Source organism: Medicago sativa, chromosome 7, assembly GCF_051527215.1.
Source record: "Medicago sativa cultivar Bolivia chromosome 7, Bolivia_mono, whole genome shotgun sequence".
Lineage (NCBI taxonomy): Eukaryota > Viridiplantae > Streptophyta > Magnoliopsida > Fabales > Fabaceae > Medicago > Medicago sativa.
The window spans coordinates 103,370,024-103,393,464 of NC_140755.1; the positions used below are offsets into that span (position 1 = coordinate 103,370,024).

General features: G+C 34.3%; 5 protein-coding genes, 1 long non-coding RNA gene, 1 other non-coding gene and 1 pseudogene across 8 annotated transcripts; 2 read left to right on the forward strand and 6 right to left on the reverse strand.

Moving 5' to 3' along the window:
• Window positions 1-1,353: 1,353 nt before the first annotated feature.
• Window positions 1,354-4,989, reverse strand: LOC146911580 (MACPF domain-containing protein NSL1-like; annotated as a pseudogene). The gene is made up of 6 exons (XR_015020269.1): window positions 4,960-4,989; window positions 4,731-4,871; window positions 2,516-2,754; window positions 1,983-2,180; window positions 1,788-1,877; window positions 1,354-1,681 (listed from the first exon to the last, which is right to left on the reverse strand). The product of XR_015020269.1 is annotated as an MACPF domain-containing protein NSL1-like (transcript).
• On the reverse strand, window positions 3,630-4,588 carry LOC146911581 (uncharacterized). Its single transcript, XR_015020485.1, has 2 exons — window positions 4,485-4,588; window positions 3,630-4,388 (listed from the first exon to the last, which is right to left on the reverse strand). It is a non-coding gene; the product is annotated as an uncharacterized LOC146911581 (long non-coding RNA).
• Window positions 4,990-5,678: 689 nt separating the features above from the next.
• On the reverse strand, window positions 5,679-6,798 carry LOC146911582 (acidic endochitinase-like). Its single transcript, XM_085730224.1, has one exon. The coding sequence runs from the start codon at window positions 6,719-6,721 to the stop codon at window positions 5,825-5,827; it is 897 nt and encodes a 298-aa protein (XP_085586350.1). The 5' UTR covers window positions 6,722-6,798; the 3' UTR covers window positions 5,679-5,824.
• Window positions 6,799-8,049: 1,251 nt separating this feature from the next.
• On the reverse strand, window positions 8,050-8,175 carry LOC146911583 (small nucleolar RNA U19). The gene has a single exon (XR_015020743.1). It is a non-coding gene; the product is annotated as a small nucleolar RNA U19 (small nucleolar RNA).
• A 132-nt stretch (window positions 8,176-8,307) lies between these two features.
• LOC146911584 (peptidyl-prolyl cis-trans isomerase CYP19-3-like) lies at window positions 8,308-13,066 on the reverse strand. The gene is made up of 2 exons (XM_085730225.1): window positions 13,040-13,066; window positions 8,308-9,019 (listed from the first exon to the last, which is right to left on the reverse strand). The coding sequence occupies exon 2, from the start codon at window positions 8,988-8,990 to the stop codon at window positions 8,472-8,474; it is 519 nt and encodes a 172-aa protein (XP_085586351.1). The 5' UTR covers window positions 8,991-9,019; window positions 13,040-13,066; the 3' UTR covers window positions 8,308-8,471.
• On the forward strand, window positions 9,146-12,315 carry LOC146911585 (uncharacterized). Its single transcript, XM_085730222.1, has 3 exons — window positions 9,146-9,568; window positions 9,964-11,488; window positions 11,584-12,315. The coding sequence occupies exons 2-3, from the start codon at window positions 9,966-9,968 to the stop codon at window positions 12,167-12,169; spliced, it is 2,109 nt and encodes a 702-aa protein (XP_085586348.1). The 5' UTR covers window positions 9,146-9,568; window positions 9,964-9,965; the 3' UTR covers window positions 12,170-12,315.
• A 2,348-nt stretch (window positions 13,067-15,414) lies between the features above and the next one.
• On the forward strand, window positions 15,415-17,136 carry LOC146911586 (equilibrative nucleotide transporter 1-like). Its single transcript, XM_085730223.1, has 2 exons — window positions 15,415-15,955; window positions 16,199-17,136. Exons 1-2 carry the CDS (start codon window positions 15,436-15,438, stop codon window positions 16,924-16,926), a joined length of 1,248 nt encoding a protein of 415 aa, XP_085586349.1. The 5' UTR covers window positions 15,415-15,435; the 3' UTR covers window positions 16,927-17,136.
• Window positions 17,137-18,002: 866 nt separating this feature from the next.
• LOC146911587 (protein EIN4-like) lies at window positions 18,003-21,797 on the reverse strand. The gene is made up of 2 exons (XM_085730220.1): window positions 19,576-21,797; window positions 18,003-18,775 (listed from the first exon to the last, which is right to left on the reverse strand). Exons 1-2 carry the CDS (start codon window positions 21,343-21,345, stop codon window positions 18,248-18,250), a joined length of 2,298 nt encoding a protein of 765 aa, XP_085586346.1. The 5' UTR covers window positions 21,346-21,797; the 3' UTR covers window positions 18,003-18,247.
• Window positions 21,798-23,441: the final 1,644 nt, after the last annotated feature.

Consider the following 23,441-nt stretch of genomic DNA (forward strand, 5'->3'; position numbering starts at 1 on the left):
AATAATAAAAATCAGAATAAAAAATTATTACAAAGTACATAGAGGCTCGGTAGCGCTTCTTGCACTCCCCAAGGTCCGACCCTGATTCATCACCATGTCTAGTGAGAATGGAAGCTTGCAATTTAATACATCACGAAAAAACCAAATGGGAACAATACAAACAATCAAACTCCAAGCTTCTCTCATAGGATTAATCTCAACAATTAAATCAGATTTGGGTTTTGGAGTCATTAAAAAAATGAGAACAATTCCTTGACCTGAAAAAAATATGAAAACAGAGAAATTAGCTGAAAACATGAAAAACTAAAGAAGAAAAAAAACATGAAAAACTGAAAATTATGATAGAATTATAATTCTTTGATTGAATGTCGAAATGATGCGAGAACAGGTGAAAGTATAATGGTTATTTATAGGAAAAAAATTCAACCATCTCACTACTATGTATAGATCCAAAATTTGTGGCACTGATTTATTAAATATGTGTAAAATAAAGAAAAAAAAAAGAATGTGCCTGATTAATGTATAGATCCATTCTCATCTCACATGTTTTTTGCTATATATGTGTGTGTGAACTTAACCATTGACTTTTCAGCCCAATTAAACATTTCTTAATATATAAATAAAAACGTTTTGCTTATCAATGTTTTTTATGCGCAACTAAACCTTTTCTTATATCACCACCAAAAAAAAAAAAACACTTTCTTATATCAGTAACTACATGTAAATTTCCTTGAAAGCAATTAATGTCGTTTAGCAAATAAACATGTTAGGTGTACTTTAAATTTTGAAGAAGACATTTATATTATATAAAGATGACACATGTGATATTATAATTGGTTTAAATAATAAAAGGTGACGACGTAACCAAAAAAAAAATTGGTTAACATACTATGTAAAATTATCGAGGAAAGAAAGAATAGTTATGCTAAAATATTGAAAATATAAATGTGCCATCACATATAGTTTTTTATGTAAATCAAAACAAAAATCATATTGCCGTTCTATATGGACATTATTCACTTGCAACATCACCCAAATCTAGAAACAACAATTAAAGAAATAAATATCTTTAAAAAAAACAATTAAAGAAATGAATAAATAAGGATTGCCTTGCATAATATTTGTGTACATTTTTATGGCATGGTGAAACAATTAATGTCCCTTAGAATTAGAAGGTGACACGTGTACTTTTGAAAAAAAATAAGGCATTTATATATAATAGAGATAGAGATTTGAATCAAGTTCCTTACATTCTTGCCATAAAAGTTTCCAAATAAAACTACTAAAAACTATGGAACTTGGAAGAAGGAATTACGTTCACAGTATTAACATAAAATTTTGGTCCCATGAGAGTGAACTGAAGTGACGGAGATGCATTCCTTTTATACCTATGGTCAAAGACAAGAGGCATATCACCATACATCGGTGCCCATTGTCGTGGCAACTGAAACTCCAGAAATTGATGATGTTCCTCTATTGCAGGTGGTGTCTACTCACATCTAAGATACAAATTCACCGCATGACTTAAAAATTCATTTCCTGGGACAGAATTCAGTAATGAAGTAATGGGCACCAAAGACATTGATATGACATTAGGAGACTGTGATATGGTTGACAGCCACTGGTTATAAGGTTGACATACATCAATACCTCCCCTTCGAACAGAAATGCTTACTATATCCTGAAAAGAAATTCTTATAAGTTCAAGTATATGTTATAAGTGCACAGGATAAAGTATAAAATTGTAAAAACATAAAAACAAAAAAGAAAGAAGAAAATATACTAACATCATTCTTGGAGTGACTTTTGACAACTGGCCTGCCAACGAGGGACAGAGATTTGTTCTTGTGCAGTCCCCTAAGCTTCGCATGATCATCCTACAAACATGATCAAAGATATATTTACACAAGTTAAAAAATTAAGATTTCCATTTCCATATTTTTATCTTCATGTACTAGAAAGACGAGCATGTTTATTTTTACCTTTAATTTTCCTGATATAGCCACAGGATTGACATTAGAACTTTGATTTGAATCCGCAGAAAACCTCTCGTCGGCTAATTGCTTAAGCAATTTCTGCAGTTCAATCGGCGGAATATCTGAATTTTTTGACTGCTTGATACATCTTTACCTCCAATCTTCACCCCAACAACTACGTGTGTACCATACTTTTCAATGAACCTGAAAAACCATGTTTATTTAGTTTAAAACACTATTAACTCGGTCCAATCAACATATAGCAGAATTTTATTCTTATCAAAGAAATAAAGATCTAAGTAAGGCTTTTCAAACAAGAAAAAAATGAAATAAAAGTTGAATGTTACTGCTATTTAGGGGAAAATCTAGAAATCATGCATTTTAGCACCAAATAAATTCTTATAGTTTTAGCAACTGTAGAGCAAGGGGTCAGTAATCAAAGTGATTATTATTGTTCATAAAAATTAAAAGTCGAAGTTCTGTAATATTTTATGACGACTATTAACTAGAAGAGGATGACGAATAACAATGATACTTACTCGGCAAGAGCAGCAGGGTTCCACGAACAAGGCACGTCTTTTTTCACAGTTTCAGAAGGGGAAATGTTAGTTCTATCTAATTCAACGGTATACAATGTTATGAACCATCCATCAAAAGCAAGGCTTTTAGTGGAAGCTGCATCCCTGGACCAACATTTTTTCATGTCGAACATGCTGTTGAATTGGCCGGATGGAATCTTTCCCGACAAAGATAGTTGTCCATTGAAATGCTCAGACATCTGCAAAAGTCCAATTCCAATGAAATTCAGATTTCATCATTTTGCCATATCCCATCACCCCTAAAATTTCCCAAAAAGAAAACATCTACCATAAATGGGAATTAAAAAAAAAAAAAAAAAAAAAAAAAGGTAAATCAACAGGTAATACATTATTTGTCTTCAAAAGTCAATTGGTTAAAAAGGAATTTCAGTAACAAAATTCAAGTGCAAACAAAGAAACATCACTCAACCTGTGCAGGGCAAGAATTGCAACAAAAAATTTCAAGCGGAAATTAGTGATCAGAATTCAATTATGGTAATACTATGTACTAGATGGATCTAACAACCAAGGTTCTAAATAACGGTCGCGGTCGCGTTAAGATTGTCGCAGTTTCGGCTGTAACGGACGCTGCGATACAAATAACGGTCTTCGCGGTGTGAATTTATCAAAACGTTTCACAAAACGTATTAAAACTATTTATATTATCATATAATATATTTTTAAAAATAAAATAAAGGTTTCTAAAATAAATAAAAATAAAACTTCATGTTAATGGGTTAAAAAAAATTATATTAATGGGCTGCTTCATCAAAATAGCTTTCTAAAAAATAAAAAAATTTAAAAAAGTTACAGGAACCATACTAAAAATACTCTAATCTAACTCCTCTATCATTTTATTTTTCTTTTAATCACTAACAACATATACAACAAAGTTCAAGGTTTTAATCTAACATCAAAGTCCCAATTTTTTCTCTAAAATTTCATCTAATATTTGTTACCTAAATACTCAAATTAAGAATGTCAATTTAAAATTACCTTGAACTTAAATAAGAGATGAATGCACATTTTTTTTTTAGTTTAATAAATAAATATATGAATAAACAAATAAACCATCTAAAAGTAATTATTAATTATTATTATTAATTTATTATTATTGAATGAAGAGTGAAGCTGCATACGTGTGTCTATGGTAACCAAGTGATAACAAACCTTATCCACTCAAAAAAAATAAAAATACTACGAGAGAAGAGTAAATAATATGAATGAACAAAGACTCGGCAACCACTCTTTCCGTTTGTACTTTTTTCCCTTTCACTTCTCATCACAGAGAATGAACAAAGAAACGGCAACCACTACCACCATCACCACCACTGTTTCCTCCTCCAACACCACCACCGTCTTCATCATCATCATCTTCTTCATCATTAATACTCTCTTCTGAAGTATCCTCTCCAACATCTTCTCTTACACCGTGCATCAAACCTATCATTTCTCCTCCTTTTATTTCTTCCCAATCGATCTCTTTCTCTTTTCCTTTCACGATCTCGTTCCTTCTTCCCACTCCCTCGATATTCAGATTCCCTCTTCTCCTGTTCTTGTATTCTTGTACTTTCTTTTAATATGAGATTCGATTCCTTTTATCCTGTTCAAATTACTGAATTTTCAAGTCTGTAACGGAGTGCGTAACGGCGTTCCGTAACGGCCGTAGCGGCGATTTTGCTGTGATTTTTGTTCTCAATGTGAAAAGGTCCGAAAACGGTCACGGTGACTGCCGATACCGATTTGTAACGGCCGCAATCCCGGTAACGTTCCGTTTTTTGAAACCTTGCTAACAACATCATAATACCACGATGAATCGTATCTAATGAATCAACTGTCAAAATCAAAAAACAATCTTGTAAAATATTTTCCGCAACTAGAAAATCATATAATACTATTGATAAAACACAGTTAGGCTAATCCAACTTACTCAATATATCAACTACTCCATCTGCCACTAGTTAATAACTTTTGTGTTACATATTTGTGCTGAACATGGATTCAATCAACTAGTTGAAAAAGGAGAACAAGCATGACACCAGACACCGGTAATAATTAATAAAAATGAAACTATTGAATATAATTGGTCATTGGACACGTCTTCAATCTGAAGTGTCGATGTTACACAGATAATCATAAGAAATTAAAGCAGAAGTAAGGTTGTGATTGCAATGACCTGATTAAAAGTGAGGACATCGGATCGAAACCTAGAATAGTCACCTTTATCAGACTTAATAGATAAGGGAACATCAGGGACAACAACACCAGAAGGAAAAACAAGGTCCCTTGTGTTTGAACTACTATTGTCAATATGGATCTACCTTGACTTGCAAGCAGAAAATCTTATATCATTGCATAAATTGTATCATTAGGTATTAAATATAGAGATAGAATGATTATAACACCTCATACGATATATGAACATTAGGTCTCATTTATTTCGCTCTTATCATTGGCGAATACTTAAGAACTCAAATAACTAACCAAACAAAATCAGAAAAAGTAAACCAGTAAAACCAACTACAATAAAGAAGAGAGAACAAAGAAGATAACACCAACAATTATAGTGGTTCGGTCTTGAAGGTTTTAGTACTATGATGAGGAACATAGCAATAGAGAGATCACATAGCAATTTCACTATGATGAAATGAAAAACAATACAAGATCAAATGTCATAGTGGTTTTCCTTGGCCCCTTGCAATACCATTGTTAAGCCACAACAACAAGAATCATCAAGCTTAAGCTTTTCACCACTCTATTTTCCCACAATCCTTTGATCTCTCAATCTCTTTAACTTTCTTTCAACAAGTTGAGAGTTCACATGAGTGGTAACCTTGGCGCAACTGGTAAAGTTGTTGTCATATGACTGAAAGGTCACAGGTTCAAGTCCTGGAAACAGCCTCTTGTGTAAAACAGGGTAAGGCTGCGTACAATACACCAGTAGAAACAAAATTATGTTATACCAGTTTTGGCCACCACCAACCGTTGTAACAGAAATTAACAACCTGTAACAAACTATCAGCTGCTACAACATCTGAGTGCTACAAGTACATGAGTGCTACATCCCTCCATTTGTATGAGATTTTGAGACATGTCAACAAGAATTATGTAAACAGATATTTTTCTATCTTAATAGTGGTATGCCAAGTTAACAACAACAAATTTTTCAAACAAACAAGTAGTATATGCACAGTAATAAATACATACAAACATACAGAAGCACATCATGAAGACATGAAGTCAATACAGCCCAAAATACTAAGATTAATTCTAGATGTGACTTTTGATGGAAGAACTGTATCCAGTTTGATCATCATAGTACTTGGACCACAACATGACACCTCCATATTTTGTGCTACCTTTAATAATAGGAAGTACTTTTGATGTTAAGTCAGCGACAGAAACAAAACCACTTCCTGCAGCCTGTGGAGATGCTGGTAATCCTAAGAAAATCTTTGTTGCTGGAATATCATTAATCCATTCTTTCCATGCATTTTCAAGATTGCCAATATCTGCAGAAGAATATTGACAAGGTGGATTGTTGTAAAATTGAACCCAAACATAGTCAAAAAGACCTGTCTTAAGGGCCTCTCCAAGCATAGCATCAGGAAAAGGACACTGAGGAGCAGCGGTTAAGTAAACCTTCTTTCCCTTTTTGCTATAACCTGAAAGGTACTTTGCAAGATCATCCCAATGTTGGTTTGTTCCTCCTTCAATGTCAAAATCAATGCCATCCAAAACAGCATCACCAAGTGGACGTGTAGATGAGTGTCCACCCAAGAAGTTGTTCCAAAGGTAAGTGGCAACAATTCTAGCATCCTCTGAAGATGCAAGTGAGTAGCTTCCAGCACCACCTCCAATTGAAAGAATCACTTTAATTCCTTTGGATTGACATGACTTTATGTCAGTACTTATTTTGGTGCATCCATTACTATATGCATCACAATGACCAGCAAGGTCCATTCTTGGAACTCTACCATTGCCAAAAGTGTAGAGAAAAGCTATGTTCACATATTCATAGTTTCCTGTGGCACAAGTTTCAGCCAAGGTTCCCTCATTTCCATTTTGACCCCAGTATATGGAAATTCCTCCACCATTTGATCCTCTTGCTAGGATCAAAATCACTAGTGAAGATATTATCAAAGTCCCTAGCTTATAACTTATCATTTTATGCAGTTTTCTTTGCACTCGCTCACTTTTGAATATTAATGGCTCGTTTTGGTTGTGGAATACTCTTATGAAAGACTTTTATAGGTAGATGTTGCTCATTTGCTTTGACGATTAATCATGTTTTACTTACCCATATGATGATAGGCGTGCCTCAACAGTTAAGTTATGTATCTAATTAATAAGTATGGTAATATTGCTCATCTTTGGCTTCACATGATAGTCTTGGACTTAAACAAACCAAGTTGAATCTTGAATCTTGTATTGTCTCGTTTACTTTAGGAGTATTGTCTCTTGCTAGTCTTTACAACGTACGCCATTGGGAGGTCACATAAATCCATGGCGACGTAGATTATTACAATCAGCAATATTTTTTGACAATATTCAATTTGGTGATTTAAATGGACCATATCTAATATGGACAGTCTAACTTGACTTTTAACGGGGAAAATCCAGAGTAAATTTTTTATTATAAAAAATTTCAATATTAATGAGTTTTTAAAACTCATTCAATTTGTGAGCATTAACAATAGCAGCACTTTACCATATGGAGGTTATATGCAATGTTTCCATAAGTGCAACTATTTGTGTAACACCTCGACTTTAGGATTTGAATCCTAAAATATCATTTGCTCAGACCGAGTTGGATAGGCAACGATACATATTTTAATTTTCAGGCATGCATTTTTAATTAGATGGTGATATGGAAATTGGAATGCTTCATCTCATGGATAAATTTGCTAACCAGTTTGTAATTGAGATCCCTTCAAAAGACCAACAAAAAAAAAAAAAAAAACAGTTTGTAATAGAGATGATTCTTTGATTCCATCTGTAAAGGATGATTGTTTTGTTGATGTTCACATTCTTGGAACTCTACCATTCTGATTGTTTTGTTGATTCCAAAAGTGTAGAGAAAAGCTATGTTCACATATTCATATTGTAATTAGGGAGTCATGTTCACATATTCTATCTTTATGATTGTTTTGTTGTTATGGATTTCTTTCTTTGAAAGAGATCAAAACAAAACCCAAAGAGTTGTTGATATGTGGAATGTACCTTTGGGAAGTTTTATAATGGTTACACAAAGAGGGTGACAATCAAAATGACAGATATTGATGATTTTGGGTATCCCAAATTCACCTTAATTATTTAGGAATACAAATGTTAATATATGGATAACAACCTTGTGATTTCTAACGCTTAGTTGAAGACAATCAAATGAAAGAAAAAGCTAGGACTCTAATGGTGGTGGTTTGCACTGGAGGTGAGTTTGCAATGTTGACAAATTGGAAGTTATGGATTGTGATTGTGTGTGTAAAAATACTGACAAATGTGAAAGGCAGCTTGAGGACAGCTGATAATAAAAGCAGATGTCCATTCAATATGCCTATCTTTCAAAAAATCCTAATTAACATTAGATTTCTATTAATATTTGCCCCCTAACTAAGTCACATATGAAATTTGCTATTTTCATAGGACTACTCAAAGGGGCATAATTTACAAATAATTCTCAAGTTAAGAGATGATAAAGACTTGTGTATTACAATTTATAAACAAAAAAACATGTTTCTGAACCCATAAGCAGCTATGAAAAATCATTCAGACATACTTATTCATCAAAGTAGTAGTAAGTAAATAACTGCTATAATGATTTCAAGAGGATTACATCGAATATGGTATACAGGAAAAAAGTCAGAAAACCTCGATGCAACATCCTTGACTCAATTTATTTCTCAGCAGATATACTTATTCAACTAATTTGTCCACAATCTTCGATGACAACCTGTTCTGATGTCCTACCATTTTGTGAACCAACCTTCTCCATGGCCTGAACTACATCGTATCCTTCGACCACTTTTCCAAATACAACATGCTTTCCATCAAGCCATTGAGTCTTTGAGGTACAAATGAAAAACTGAGAACCATTAGTATTGGGTCCAGAATTTGCCATGGAAAGAATACCAGGTCCAGTATGCTTCAGCTTGAAATTCTCGTCAGCGAATTTAGACCCATATATAGACTCTCCTCCAGTACCATTCCCTTTGGTAAAATCTCCTCCTTGACACATAAACTCTGGAATAATACGATGAAAACCAGAACCTTTATAGTGTAAAGGTTTACCGCATTGCCCAATACCCCTTTCTCCTGTGCAGAGTGCCCTAAAATTTTCAGCTGTTTTTGGGGTAGCATCAGCAAACAGCTCCATTACTATCTTTCCAGCTTTCATTCTTCCAATTAGAATATCAAAGAAAACCTTTGGATTTGACATGGTTACAAATTTACCCAAATATCAAGTTCCTAAAGAGGAAAAAAAAAAAGTGAATTATCATAATCATTATCATAAACATAACAAGACAAATGTATGCTTAAAAACCTTGTATCATAGACATATCTTAGTTAAACTTACACTTATTCACATACATGCTCTGATGCACGGACACTGCTGTTGGTGGCCGTGTCCCGGTGTCGGACACGCGTCGGTGTCGGACACGCGTCAGACACCGGTACGACACGTGTCAGATGCAGGTTGCGGTGTCCCGAAAAAAAAAAAGAAAAAAAAACAGCCAGACACGGCTTGGACACAGCACAGACACGGTTTGGGACACGGCTCTCAGAAACAAAACGCGATTTAACCCCAAAAAAAAAAAAAAAAAACAGCAGAAGTTTATGGGCTTCAACACAGCAGAACTTTTGAAAGCCCAAAGAAAGAAAACCCTAGAATAACAAGCACGATAGTTTTCCAGTTTCCACTCTGCCTCCCATAGAGCTTTTTTCTGGATCTGGATCTGGACAGCAACAAGAGTTACAGCACCGAGTCACTCACCTCTGAACTTTATCTCTTTGCAGGTATAATATGAATCGACCTTCTTTAACCTTCTATTTTGACTTGTTATTTCTTTATGCTATTTTCTTATTTCTTTTGCTTTTTCAATTTTTCTTTGTTCTGTATATAATATGTTTAGTAATGTTTACAGCTTGCTTTTGTTGTACTATTGTTATTATTATATATATTATATCTTCTTAGTATCTTACACCACGTGACCACTGACTAACTAGTAGTAGGCTACTTGCATTATTATAATACTTGAACTTGGTAGGTAGAGATAGACAGATAGTACAAGAAAGAAAGCAACTTTAACTTTAAGTGGTGGAGTTTGGATTTTAGTGGCTACTATTTCTTTTAAAATAGCTAATTAATAATTTAATAGTATTTTGATATATTGTAATAAATTTGTGTGTAGAGATGAGTACTTCTAATCCTAGTCCTAGTGAAGCCAACGAAAAACATGATGAAACAAGGCCTTTATGGAAGCATGTTACAAAGATAAAAAGTGTAGGTGGCACGGGAGGTGGCAATTTTGAGTTAAAATGTCATTTTTGTGACATAGTTTATAATGGTTCATATACTAGAGTGAGGGCACATTTGTTGAAGATTTCGGGAAAGGGAGTTAGGCCTTGTACGAAAATAACACCTGCCAAGATTTCAGAATTGAAAAAGATAGACAATGAGGCTAGATCTAAGGAGGATAAGTCAAAAGGAAAGTCAGTTTCTTTGCCTCCCGTTTCCAATGAAGGTGTTGGTTCAAAAAAGAGAAAGACATCAACAATAGATGGTTCCTTTAATATGCAAGCTAGAGATACGCTAGATTATGAAATTGCTAGGATGTTTTACTCTGCTGGTCTACCATTTAATTTAGCAAGAAATCCACACTTTAGGAGGGCATTTTCCTATGCTGCTAATAATAATATTCCTGGTTACGTTCCTCCTGGTTATAATAAATTAAGAACAACATTACTTCAAAATGAGAGGAAACATGTGGAGAATTTGTTAGAGCCAATTAAAAATACATGGAGCCAAAAGGGTGTGACAATTGTTAGTGATGGATGGAGTGACCCACAAAGAAGACCTCTTATTAATTTCATGGCTGTCACAGAGAGTGGGCCTATGTTTTTAAAGGCAGTAGACTGTTCAAATGAGATAAAAGATAAAGATTTTATTGCCAAACAAATGAGGGATGTCATCATGGAGGTTGGACCTTCAAATGTTGTGCAAATAGTGACAGATAATGCAGCAGTTTGTAGGGCGGCTGGTTTAATAATTGAGGCTGAATTTCCTTCAATCTTCTGGACTCCGTGTGTTGTCCATACCTTAAATCTTGCACTGAAGAACATATGTGCTGCTAAGGATACAGAAAGAAACAGTGTTGTCTACAATGAATGTTCTTGGATCACCAAAATTGTAGAGGATGCAACTTTTATAAAAAACTTTGTGATGTGTCACTCCATGAGATTATCAATGTTCATTTCATTCAGCTCGTTAAAGTTTCTTTCTATTGCTTCAACAAGATTTGCCACTGCTATTGTAATGCTTAAAAGGTTTAGGCTATTGAAAAAAGGTCTTCAAAATATGGTGATTAGTGAGCAATGGTCTTCTTACAAGGAAGATGATGTTCAAAAGGCTAAATTTGTGAAGGACACTTTGTTAGATGATAATTGGTGGGATAAGGTTGATTATATTCTTTCTTTCACTGGTCCTATCTATCATGTGCTAAGAAGAACCGATACAGAAGCTTCAAGTCTCCACCTAGTGTATGAAATGTGGGACACAATGATTGAAGATGTGAGGAAGGCTATATACGCATATGAAGGAAAGGCAGATGTTGAACAACCATCGGCCTTTCATGAAGTTGTGCACTCAATATTAATTGCTCGTTGGACAAAGAGTAGCACACCTCTTCATTGTTTAGCTCATTCCTTAAATCCAAGGTTATTTAATATTAACTCAATTGTTTTTTGTTTATATTTGTTTTAAGATGACAAATATTTATAATCATGTGTATTTTTTTTTTTTTAAATTGTAGTTATTATAGTCATGAATGGCTAAGTGAAGATCCTCGTCGAGAACTTCCACATGCAGATAGAGAGCTCACTGCTGAAAGAAAAAAATGCATCAAAAAGCTATTTCCTGATGCCGATGAAAGGAGGGCGGTGAATATGGAGTTTGCCAATTTCTCAGATGGAAGAGAAGATTTTGCTGACGTTGATGCTTTGACTGATAGGGGGAAGATGGAACCAAAAGCTTGGTGGCTAGTTCATGGTGTTAATGCTCCAATACTTCAAAAGGTTGCCCTTAAGTTGCTTGCGCAACCTTGTTCATCTTCATGCAGTGAGAGGAATTGGAGTACATATTCTTTCATACATTCTCTAAAGAGAAACAAGATGACACCTCAGAGAGCAGAGGATTTAGTATTTGTTCATAGCAACCTTCGTCTTCTTTCAAGGAATAGTCCACAGTACCAAGAAGAAGAAACTAAAATGTGGGATATTGCTGGAGATAATTTTGGGTCACTTGACGATTCCGGAATTCTTGAAGTTGCTAATTTATCTTTAGATGAACCTGATCTAGAGGATGCCTTTATCAATGATGATGACAAATTAGATGGCTAAATATCTTAATTTGTTTAATTATCGGTGCTTTTTAATAGTAGAATGGTTACTTTACTTTAGATGAAAGACATATTTTGTTTGGAATATTTTTTTTTTGAGGAATATTTTGTTTTATTTAATTATAATTATATTAAAATAAATATACCTAGCGGTGTCGGTGTCTTGTGTTTTTTAAGTTAGCGGTGTCGCGGTGTCCGTGTCGTGTCGTGTCGCGGTGTCCGTGTCAGAGTCTGTGCTTCATAGCATACATGTCTATGTATATATAAGCATATACAGCCCAAAATTGCAAATATATCTATCTATATATTGATGGATTGAGATCAAAACATTTACAAATGAAAAGCCTAAAACGGGGTTTTAAAATGATTGAGAATTAGATCTAAAACGAAAAACAATGTATGCCACCATACAGAAGCTTTGTTCAAATATAAATTATGTGAACAAACAAAAAAATCACGGTGGCAACAACTGGTGTAGCTTAGGTTTATGTTCTGCACTGATGTATGAACTAATCAGCACAAGACCGTTCTAAGCACAGATCAGATAATAGTAAATAAATTTATTAACAACGATGCGATTGGATTCCTAAAACCCTAAAATAAAAATTAGGATAAATAAATATAATACCAATAACACAAAAATTGATTGGAATTAGAAAAACAAAATGTTCATCATTCTGTAATAAATCACTAGGATGTGAAAACAGAGAGATCGGATTCTACAGAAAATGATGTTTGATCTGGCACATGCTTTGAACTAACAGGCTATTGTAAAGAGCACGATAGTCTTCGAATGTGCAGTGTTAAAACAATTAGAGAGTAAATGAACTGAACTTTTAAGGAGAGATAGTAGTAGGAGATGAGTGAATACCTAAGCTTGAAGAAGAGGATGGCGCATGAAATCAGAGTGGTGCGCTAGTGGCATAAATAGACCAGAAATTAGGGTTTAGGGTTTCTGTGGGTTGGGCTTCTAACTCCAGACCCATGTGTTAATCCATTTCAATCAAACATTTCTCTTTAGGCCCCAAATATCTCTAACGCCCCCCCTAAATTCACATCTGGTAGTTATCTACCGGATGTACATTTTTCAAATAAATATACATCTCGTAGATGACTACCATATGTGTATTCAGGGAGCCTTAGAGACATTGAGGAGGCATAAAGAGAAACACCCATTTCAACCACCATCTTTTTAAGCCCAATATCCAAAAAAAATATCTGCTATTGCCCAACTCCGTGACACACCCATACTAATACTCTCACTTGTTCCGCTCTAGAGGCATCTCCAAGTCTAGTGCTACTATTTCTAGTATCACGACTATTTTGTCTTTATATTCTAACTTTGAGGCCAATTTTATTAAACAACAAATGAATATGATTGCTCACGTCATCACGAGGACGTTTTTTTTTTTTTTGTTGCTAGTCACCATTTTATTAAGATTATTCCTCTATGTATATATCTTTTAAATTTTTGAAAGAGATTTTGCAGAAATGTTAGAATATCATAAGAATTTAAAAAAAAAATTAACAAAACATGAATTAAATATGAATTTTTGAACATAAAAAACATAAAAATTCATATTTAATTGATTCGTAGATAAAAATAAAATAAACTTATACAAAAAATAATTTTATAATGTATTAAACATTTCTTTTGAAAGAATAATGTATTGCGAAAAAATTCAAAATTTTGAATAATATATATAAATAGATTTTAAATGAGATGTGATGAAAATTAAATGTACAAAAAAAAAATTATATTTGTACAATCATTTTTTTATGATAAATTTTGTACAACTCAATTACTTTCTTTTCAAAAGAGAAAGAAACAAAACATATTTGGGGAATTAGTCACTTTAGTCCTTGAACAGAAAAGAAGTAGTCACTTTAGTCCTTGAATGCAGAGAAATTGCAAAACAGTCTTGAATGTAGACTTTCTTAGTCAATTTCAGGGACTAAAGCGACTAACAAAGTCCACATTCAGGGACTAAATTGACTAACAGAGTCTGCATTCAGGGACTAAATTGACTAATAGAGTCTACATTCAGGGACTATTTTGCAATTTATCTACATTCAGGGACTAAAGTGACGACTCATTTCCTATTCAGGGACTAAAGTGACTAATTCCCCAAACATATTTAATTCATGGAAGACCCATTTTATTTTAGGCTAATGTTAATTTATGCCCTCAAGGCACATGTTAAGATACTCATTATATCGTGTTTGACGTGAATCACAAATCAAATTTTGATTGCATCTTAAGGCTCTGTTTGGATTGATGGAACATAACGGAGCGGAGCGGAATGGAATGGAACGGAATGGAGCGGAGCGGAATGGAATGGAACAAAGAGTCCATTCCACAGTTTGGGTATTCTATGATGGAGCGGAATAAATTTTCCATTCCAATGTTTGGAAAGTTGACGGAATGGAATAAATTATAACATTTTTATTCCATTTTTACCCTTGGTTAAAGTATATTCTTCTATTAAAAAAAATTCTTTCTAATATGTTGAATATTTACTGTACTATATATTAAAATGGATTTCATAATATGAATATATTTTAGAAATAAAACGTTTTTATTTATTTTTTGAATAAAAGAACGAAAGTTATTTCTGATATAAATTTGATACCTTTTCAATAAGTAGAACTAAAAAAATAAATATTTCTCTAAATTGAACCTTTTTTTTTTTGGTATGATAATGGAAGCCATATATTCTAATTAACGTCAGTGTTCAATTTTGTTTTTTTGTTGAAAATTGCAAGTGTTCCTAGTGTTCAATTTTGATAATGGAAGCTATATATTCTAATTAACGTGTGTTCAATTACGTTGAAGAATCGAAGAAAAAAACAGAGTAAGGCTGGGAGAAGAAGAAATATAATGAAGATGAGGTTGTATTTGTAATTTAATCATTGGACAAATAAAATAATAAGTGATTCCATTCCATTCCACCCAAATTGGAGGGGAACCAAAATGTAAGTAAGTAATGGAATATGATGGAATGGACACCATTGGGTTCCATTCCATTCCATCCTTTTAATGACAATCCAAACAATGGAACATTAAGTTATTCCATTCCATTCCATCCCATTCCATCTCATACCACCAATCCAAACATAGCCTAAAAGTTGTTTATATTGTGTTTTCAAATATAAAATTGCTCTATTTAGGTTGCTTACCATGTGCCTTAATGGCACAAGTTAACGTGGCCCGTTATTTTATGGGGCAAGTGGAAAACTTGGTACAATTTGACAATAACAACAACAATGTCACAAACAGAATCCACCATTGTTCTTCTTCTACCTTCATGTTCAAGGACGACAAAGAAAGTAGCAGAAGACAAATGGCACTTAGCATATATAATCTACTTCACACTTGGCATCGGCTATTTGTTCCCATGGAACGCATTCATCACAGCCGTTGATTACTTCTCTTACCTTTACCCCGATGCAAGCGTTGACCGTATCTTTGCTCTACTTTGCACGCTTGTTAGTCTTGTTACTCTCTTCCTCATCATCATCATCCTCAACCGACACAAATCTCATTCCCACGTGAGGATCAACGTTGGATTAGCACTGTTTGTTGTTTCCCTCCTCATAGTTCCCTTGCTTGATGTCGTGTATGTTAAGGGTCGAGTCGGGTTGTATAACGGGTTTTACGTCACTGCTGGGGCTGTTGGGATTTCAGGTGTGGCTAATGCTTTGGTGCAGGGATCTATTCTTGGCTCCGCTGGTGAGTTGCCGGAGAGGTACACGCAGGCGGTCATTGCTGGGGGTGCTGCTTCTGGTATCTATTTTCCTTCTTCTTTTTTTTTTTCTTTCCCTACTTTTGGTTGAAGTTGTGTTAAACATGTGTGACACAGAACCCATTCTCATATCATGTTTTATTTTTTTATTTTTTTTCTTGAGCAAATAGTTTTTTGTATGCTGGATTTGGGTTTGAATGGAAAATAATGTGTAAGGAATTGTTGATACTTTATATATTGCTTGTTTCTTGAACTTTGGAAAGGTAAATGGTTTTTCATTTCAGGGGTGCTTGTTTCTTTCCTAAGGATATTTACAAAAGCTGTTTACACGCAAGATGCCTCTGGCCTGCAAAAGAGTGCTAATCTCTACTTTGCTGTATCAATTGTGATTATGTTCATATGCATGGTTTTATACAATCTAGCTCACAAACTTCCCATTATAAAGTACTATAATGAACTTAAGATTCAGGCGGCCGCCGTTGAAGACGACAATGGTCCTTTGACAGTATCTGTCTGGAGATCAACTGTATGGGATACCTTAGGAACAATCAAGTGGTATGGGCTCGGCATCATGCTCATTTATGTTGTGACGCTTGCAATATTTCCTGGTTACATTACAGAAGATGTCCACTCTCAGCTTCTTAAAGATTGGTATCCAATTCTCCTTATTACTTGCTTTAATGTGTTTGACCTTGTTGGCAAAAGCCTCACTGCAGTATACCTTCTAGAGAATGCAAAAATTGCAATCGGTTGTTGCATAGCAAGACTGTTGTTTTTCCCTCTCTTCTTAGGATGCTTGCACGGTCCGAAATTCTTCCAGACAGAGATTCCTGTGACACTATTAACGTGTCTCTTAGGGCTTACAAATGGATACCTTACCAGTGTATTGATGATTTTAGCTCCTAAAACCGTGAAGTTGCAGCATGCAGAGACTGCGGGGATTGTGAGTGTGTTCTTCTTAGTTATTGGTCTGGCTGCTGGCTCTATTATAGCTTGGTTTTGGGTCATCTGACCAGGAAATCTGTATATATCTATCGACTCCAAAACCTGCATATATTGTGGCTTCACTCAACTAGAAGTCAAAACTGGGATTGGTTTCGTTAATTTGTTTCCCGGACACGTGTAAACTTTGTAAGCTTACTGTTAAAATGTATAAGAAGGAATATACATTTTTCTTTTTGTAACTGTATAATCACTTTTACAAGCACCATGTTGGTCCCTTTATCATTGTTCCATTCATGCTTTGCTAATAGATGTCCAAATATAATGTAAAGCCTAGGAAAGTAAGATCTGCTTGGAAGGTTTAAGTTTGTATTGTTATGTCTACTAGATATACATTCCTTAAAATTATTTAGCTACTCGAGATGCCATTGACTAAAAAGGGAACCTCATGCAAGTTTTGGAAAAAATCCGTGTGATCAAATAATAACGTTTGGGAAATATTCTATAATAGAGAATGAGGAAAAGCAAGTTTTCCTTCGGGCTTGCAATATGCTAGGTCTACTGCTTATGGGTCTGTAATGGACAGATTCAGAAAATGAGTCATGTGTAGCAAGTCAAAATGGAGCAAGGCATAATAAGTAAAATGACACGTTTAACATGCAAAACGATCACAGTTCTCTCCTTTGCCGTTTATGACACATTTAACTTATGTATCAAGTTAAATGTGTCGTGTGTATAAGAGAGGGTATGTCAAAAGAGTTTAAAGAAGTTTTTATATGCTTCAAAAAGTAAAAGAGTTACAGCATCAGATCATCATAATTGTACTAGTTTATTTTTTTAAGAATGAGGTCATTACGTTCTCCAATCTAAAGCTAAACCCGTCTCAAAATGAAAAGCTTCTTAAAATTCTGAATAATACCTCGTCAACAACATTTTGGGAAACATTGCCTCAAGGTTTCAGACTTGCAGAATCAACATTTAGAATGAGCTTAAAGACAGTCAATTAATCAAACAGTACTCACTGTCTAATGTAGGTGATGTGTGCACTATTTTCACAACTCTATCTTCAAAATTGAGAAAATATAAGCTAGAAAAAATCCGTTAGTTCATGGTTTTAGTATATTTTTAAAAGATACCACAAATATCTGCAAGAAAAATTATATGCATTATCATAATCTTGTTTTCATCTTTCTTTGTTCGACAGTGGTAAGCATCTCCGTACTCTTTGGAGAGAGCCCTGATTCATAATGCGGCAAAATGATCAAACAGAAAAATGGTTAGCTAACTGAACCTAGTATATTCAGTATGTTAGAAATCCCAGGTTCTCTTCAACAGTATTGAAGTAACGAATTTTGAGGAACCTAAGAAATTTGAGAAACTTAAAATTATTTTTAGAACTTTTCACCTGCACGTAGCAGGACTGTTCTAAGTTCGTTAGCTATCTCATGAAGGAGGATAGGTTTTCGAATCAATCCATTCATTCCCACCTGTAGGCATCTCTCCTTTATGCGTTCTTCTGCACTTGCTGTAAGAGCAATAATCAAAGGCCAATTTCGGCTTTGGAACTTCCGAATCTTCCTTGCAACTTCAAAACCATCCATTTCAGGCATTTGAAGATCCAAAAGGATGATTTTGAATGGTATACTGGAGGCAGTTATAGCAGCCAAACAATCAAAACCCGATGAAACAGCGGTTACTTGACAACCCAGCTTCTCAAGCAGCTTCTTAGTTACAGTCCTGTTTACATTATCATCATCGGCTAAAATAACGTTAAGACCTCTAAACTGTTGGTTTGAAAAATCTTTGTTAGCAAGAACGAATCTTCCATGCGATGATCCTGATTGAAACTTGAGAAGAAGTGTCATCCCTTGTGCCAAACCCAGAGAGTTTGGTGATATCCAGATATTACCTTCCATCATCTGTACATTAAATATTGTATGGTCAGAGTTACAAAACAATCACACAATGGTGAATCAAGCATATGTTATAGGACACAGAATATTCAAAAGGTAAAAAGTGGAAAAAAGTGGAGTAGAAACTTAATACAGAGGCAACTCTCAGCAAACTTGACTTCTCGTGTCCCAGTGCCCTTCTCACTAAACGTGCAGCTGCATTCAAACTACCGCTAGACCAAGCACAGGCTGAGTCTTTTTCAAGTTGAAATTGTAAAACTCACTGATCTTACAGATGAATAAAGCAGATAACATTCTCAGTCAGTCCCTTCCGCTATTTCATTCTTCATTTAGGTTAATCTACTAATACTCTCCGATTTGTGATGAATAGATACTAAGAATGAGGATCCAAGAAACCACACTATAAATAATACTGGTTTTAAGAAACACCCTGCATGCAATTAGTTGCATCTACACTAAATAGGGGGCTTTTTAAATTTATTGGTATTCCTAAAAATCTGACACAACGATTATACCACCACAAACTAATTTTATTGATAGTTTCATTACACATTTCCAACATCATAAACAGATACGCACAGGAACATTCACTTATTCAGATAATTGAGGCTACCGGAAATTTTGTCAAACCAAGAGTCATCCTCTGTGCGTAAAATGTAGTTCAAATGTTTATAGTAAACTGACAACAATTTACATAATTAATTAACGAAGCAGCTCATACTTTGTCAAAGGTGGGGAGAGGTGCTTATCAACAAAAACTTAAACAAAGGAACTATCCATATAAATTTGAAAAAGAGAATGATTACCTGCACCAGTGTTTTGCAAATGCTGAAGCTTAGGCCCTCCTTAGGTTCATTGTTGTGGTGCATCCTACTAGCACTATTTAAAATTGGTCCATCTGAATGGGAACTAGTACCAGTTATCTGGAAATTAAACTTTATATACACATTATCATTTTGCATGCTTGATCTTAATATTCCAGAACTTCTATCATCCTTATCTGCGGTATCACTTTCAAAAGAAACTCGAAAAATGAGAGTCCCTCTATCATATAAGTTCAATAAATAGCCGATCATATGCAAAATTAATTGAAAAGACCTTGCCTCATCACCTATTACCATATCAGGCAAGGATCTCTGCACGTCAATTTCAAGACCAAAGCCTTTATACACACACAAACACTTGGCAATGCAAGAAGCTTCCCTCATCGTGGAATGTAGATGGAAATGTTTCAACTCTAACTGGAAACTTCCTTTGTCGTTGGCTGAAATTTCCATTACATCATTTATCAAACGCGAGAGCGAATTGCTAACTTTCAATATTGTGTCAACAACAATCTTTTGTTCAGATCTTATATTATCCTCTTGAAACATTGAAAGCAAACCCAGGATTGAATGCAAAGGTCTCCTCATTCCATGGCTCATCACTTTCTCAAATGAGCTCCTTGCCTGGCTGGCCATCATTGCATGCTTTTGTGCCTGTTGCAACGCCCGGTTTTGCTCTTTAAGTTTCTGTCTCATTAGCTGAGACTCTTCAAGAACAGATGCATGAGACAAGGCCACAGCAACCTGGTCAGCAACTACCTCCACTATCTCCATCTCATGGTGGGTCCAAAGCCTTGAGTTCGATTTCGGAAGAACCAAAACTAGTATAGCATAAGATGTCTCAACAAACTCCGGTGTCCCTCCTTTAAAATTTGAAACATGAAGTATCGGCATACGAATGGCTGCTACAGCACCGGAGTCCCCAGATTCACCACTACTCGCAGCTCCGAGTGCAGAATCAGGCCTCAAAATCGACACCCCCTTGCTCTTTCTTATCTCTAACACATCCAAATCATTTACAGAAATAGAGCTATGAAAACTCTTCGCCGGATTCGGCTTCAACTCATGAGTCAAATGCATCACCCTTCTATCCTCATCAGGCATCCAAACCGCACAATTATGCAACTCCAAGGCTTTGGAAAGCTCAACAAGTGTGGTATACAAAATTGTATGCTTATCCAAAGACTTCCTAATCTCGCGGGTCAACATCCTAACATGCCAACTAGCCTCCTTCTGTTTCTTCATAATCCCAACCTCTTGCCCCAATTCCAACACATTCTGCTTCAAGAAAAACTCCCTCACCTTGATTTTCAAAAGAAGAGGAATCAAGGTGGGGAAAGTAATTGCAGTGGCACATGAAACAAGGGCAGTGAGGAATTTAGCAACAGTGAGAGATAGAAACAATTGAAAGGAATGAGGGCCATAGTAAGTATAGGCATTGAGTAAATGGGTCAAACCACATAGAACTATGAAAGCAACAAATTGAAGGAATACCAATTTAAATGGAACATTGGAGTAGCTAACAAAGTAAAGTAGCTCAAGGGGTATGGAAAAATATGCAATAGCAATGAAAAAGTCACTGACTTTTTGACAAACCAAAATACTTTGTACACTCCAAATTCCATCATCATCATCATCACAGTTGCAATGTACATATTCACCATCAATCCCATAAACAGATATCACAAGAGAACTAATCATCAACAACAGCAATAACAACAAAGAAGAAGAAGAAGAAAACCCTTTTTCCATTGCAACATAAACAAGAAATAATCAATGGTAATTTTCAAAACCAGTGGTCAAAGTTATGATTTTTATTACTAATACAGTTCCCAAAAGGAAAAAGCTAAACCTAACAAACAACATAGATGGTGACTTATGATCTTCCATAGCTCATTTAGATCTAAACTACCAACTTAACTACCAAGATTAGGTAAATTGAAGATCAAATTGAAGAAAATAATGAAACTAATTTGTGGTAATTATGATACAAAATGAACAAGAAAAAGAAGCAAAAAAGAGAGAGTGACGAAGCATAAAACGTGTGTACAAATTTCAATGGCTAATTAGTTTCTTCAAAGACACGGCATTCAATGATTTTGAGAGTTTTGATGAATTTGAATGTGATTAAATTAATAAAATAAGAGTTAGAATAAAGAGATCAATTCGGTAGAAAAGAGAAAGGAAAAAAAAAATCTAAGTTTGAACTTTGAATAGAAGAGGGAGTAATAGGAAGGGAAAGGGAGAGAGGAAGGAAGACAAAGACAGGGGTTGTGGGTGGGGCCCACAAATCTTTCTATGAACCGAACCTAGACACACTCCTTCTAATAGTGAATTAATAAATATAGCATCCCCATCAACCCTTTTTATCAACTCAATAAATTACTAGTATCATTTGCTACTTAAGTATAAGGGTTAATATGTCTTTACCCCCTGTAATATAGGCGAGTTCCGGTTTTCCCTCCTGTAAAAAAGATTCTTTCGATTCCAACCCTGTAATATAAAGATTCCGTCGAAAACCCCCCTGCGCACATTTGAGACCCCCCAGCTGATGACGTGGCGTGACGTGGCGCGCTGAGTCACCCTTGTCTGCTGACGTGGCTTGCTGACTGTATAATTAATTTTATTTTTTATTTTTTTATAGGGTACACGTGGCATTTGTAATTTTTTTTATGTCTTTACCCCCCTGTAATTTAGGCGAGTTCCAGTTTTACCCCCTGTAAAAATTTTAAAAATAAAAAATAAAATCTGGAAAATTTAAAAAAATAATTATTTTTTTAAAAAATTCTGGAAAATTAATAAAAATTGAAAATAATGAAAAAATTCCAAAAACATTTAAAAAATTAATAAAATGAAAAAATAGATTTTTTTTGAAATTTTAAAAATTATAAAAAAGTTCGGATTTTTTTTGGAATTTAGAAGATATTTAAAAATACTGGAATTTAATTTTCAAAATAAAAAAGTTTAGATTTTTTTGCGAAGCTCAAAAGACATTGAAAGAGCAACTTGAGGTACTCACTTTTTAAATTTTAATGTCTCTTAAATAAGACACTTTTTAAAAAAAAAATTAAGCGAAACACTTTTTAAAACCCAAAACGGGCATACATCATTATAAATCAGACCAAGCGAAACAGTCCTAAAATATCCTAACAAAAATTCACTAATCATGAGCATAACATAGCGAACCCGCGTACGGGAACGAAACCAGATTACAAAAAAAAATATGAACAGTGAACATTTGTCAAAAACAATTAGGATTTAATTTTAGCGAATGGATTGACTGCCAACACAATAACAAACCCAAGTGCCAACAACTCCCTGCTCAAGCAGCAAGCATAAAGCTCTTTCGAGCTCGATGAACCTGAGTGTAAGCGGACACTTTTTAAAATTTTACACGCATTAATAATTCTTTTTACAAAAATATTCCTATGTAATTCAAGCTTCTCAGTTTTTTTTCTAAATTTTTAATTAAACTAAAATCAATTTTTTTCTTCAGATTATATGATTTTTTAAATTTAATTTTCATATTGTAATCGGATTTTAAAAAAAAATATATCCAGATTTTTAAAATTTAAAATATTTTCCAGTTTTTTTATTTCGCAAAAAAAATCTAAACTTTTTTATTTTGAAAATTAAATTTCAGTATTTTTAAATATCTTCTAAATTTCAAAAAAAATCTGAACTTTTTTACAATTTTTTAAATCCGAACTTATTTTATTTTTCGAAAAAATAATCTGATTTAATGATGTGGTATGTATATACACACATGTCATGTGAATTTTTTTTTCCAGACTTTTAATTTTTTTAATTTTTTTTATTTTTTTCATTATTTTCAATTTTTATTAATT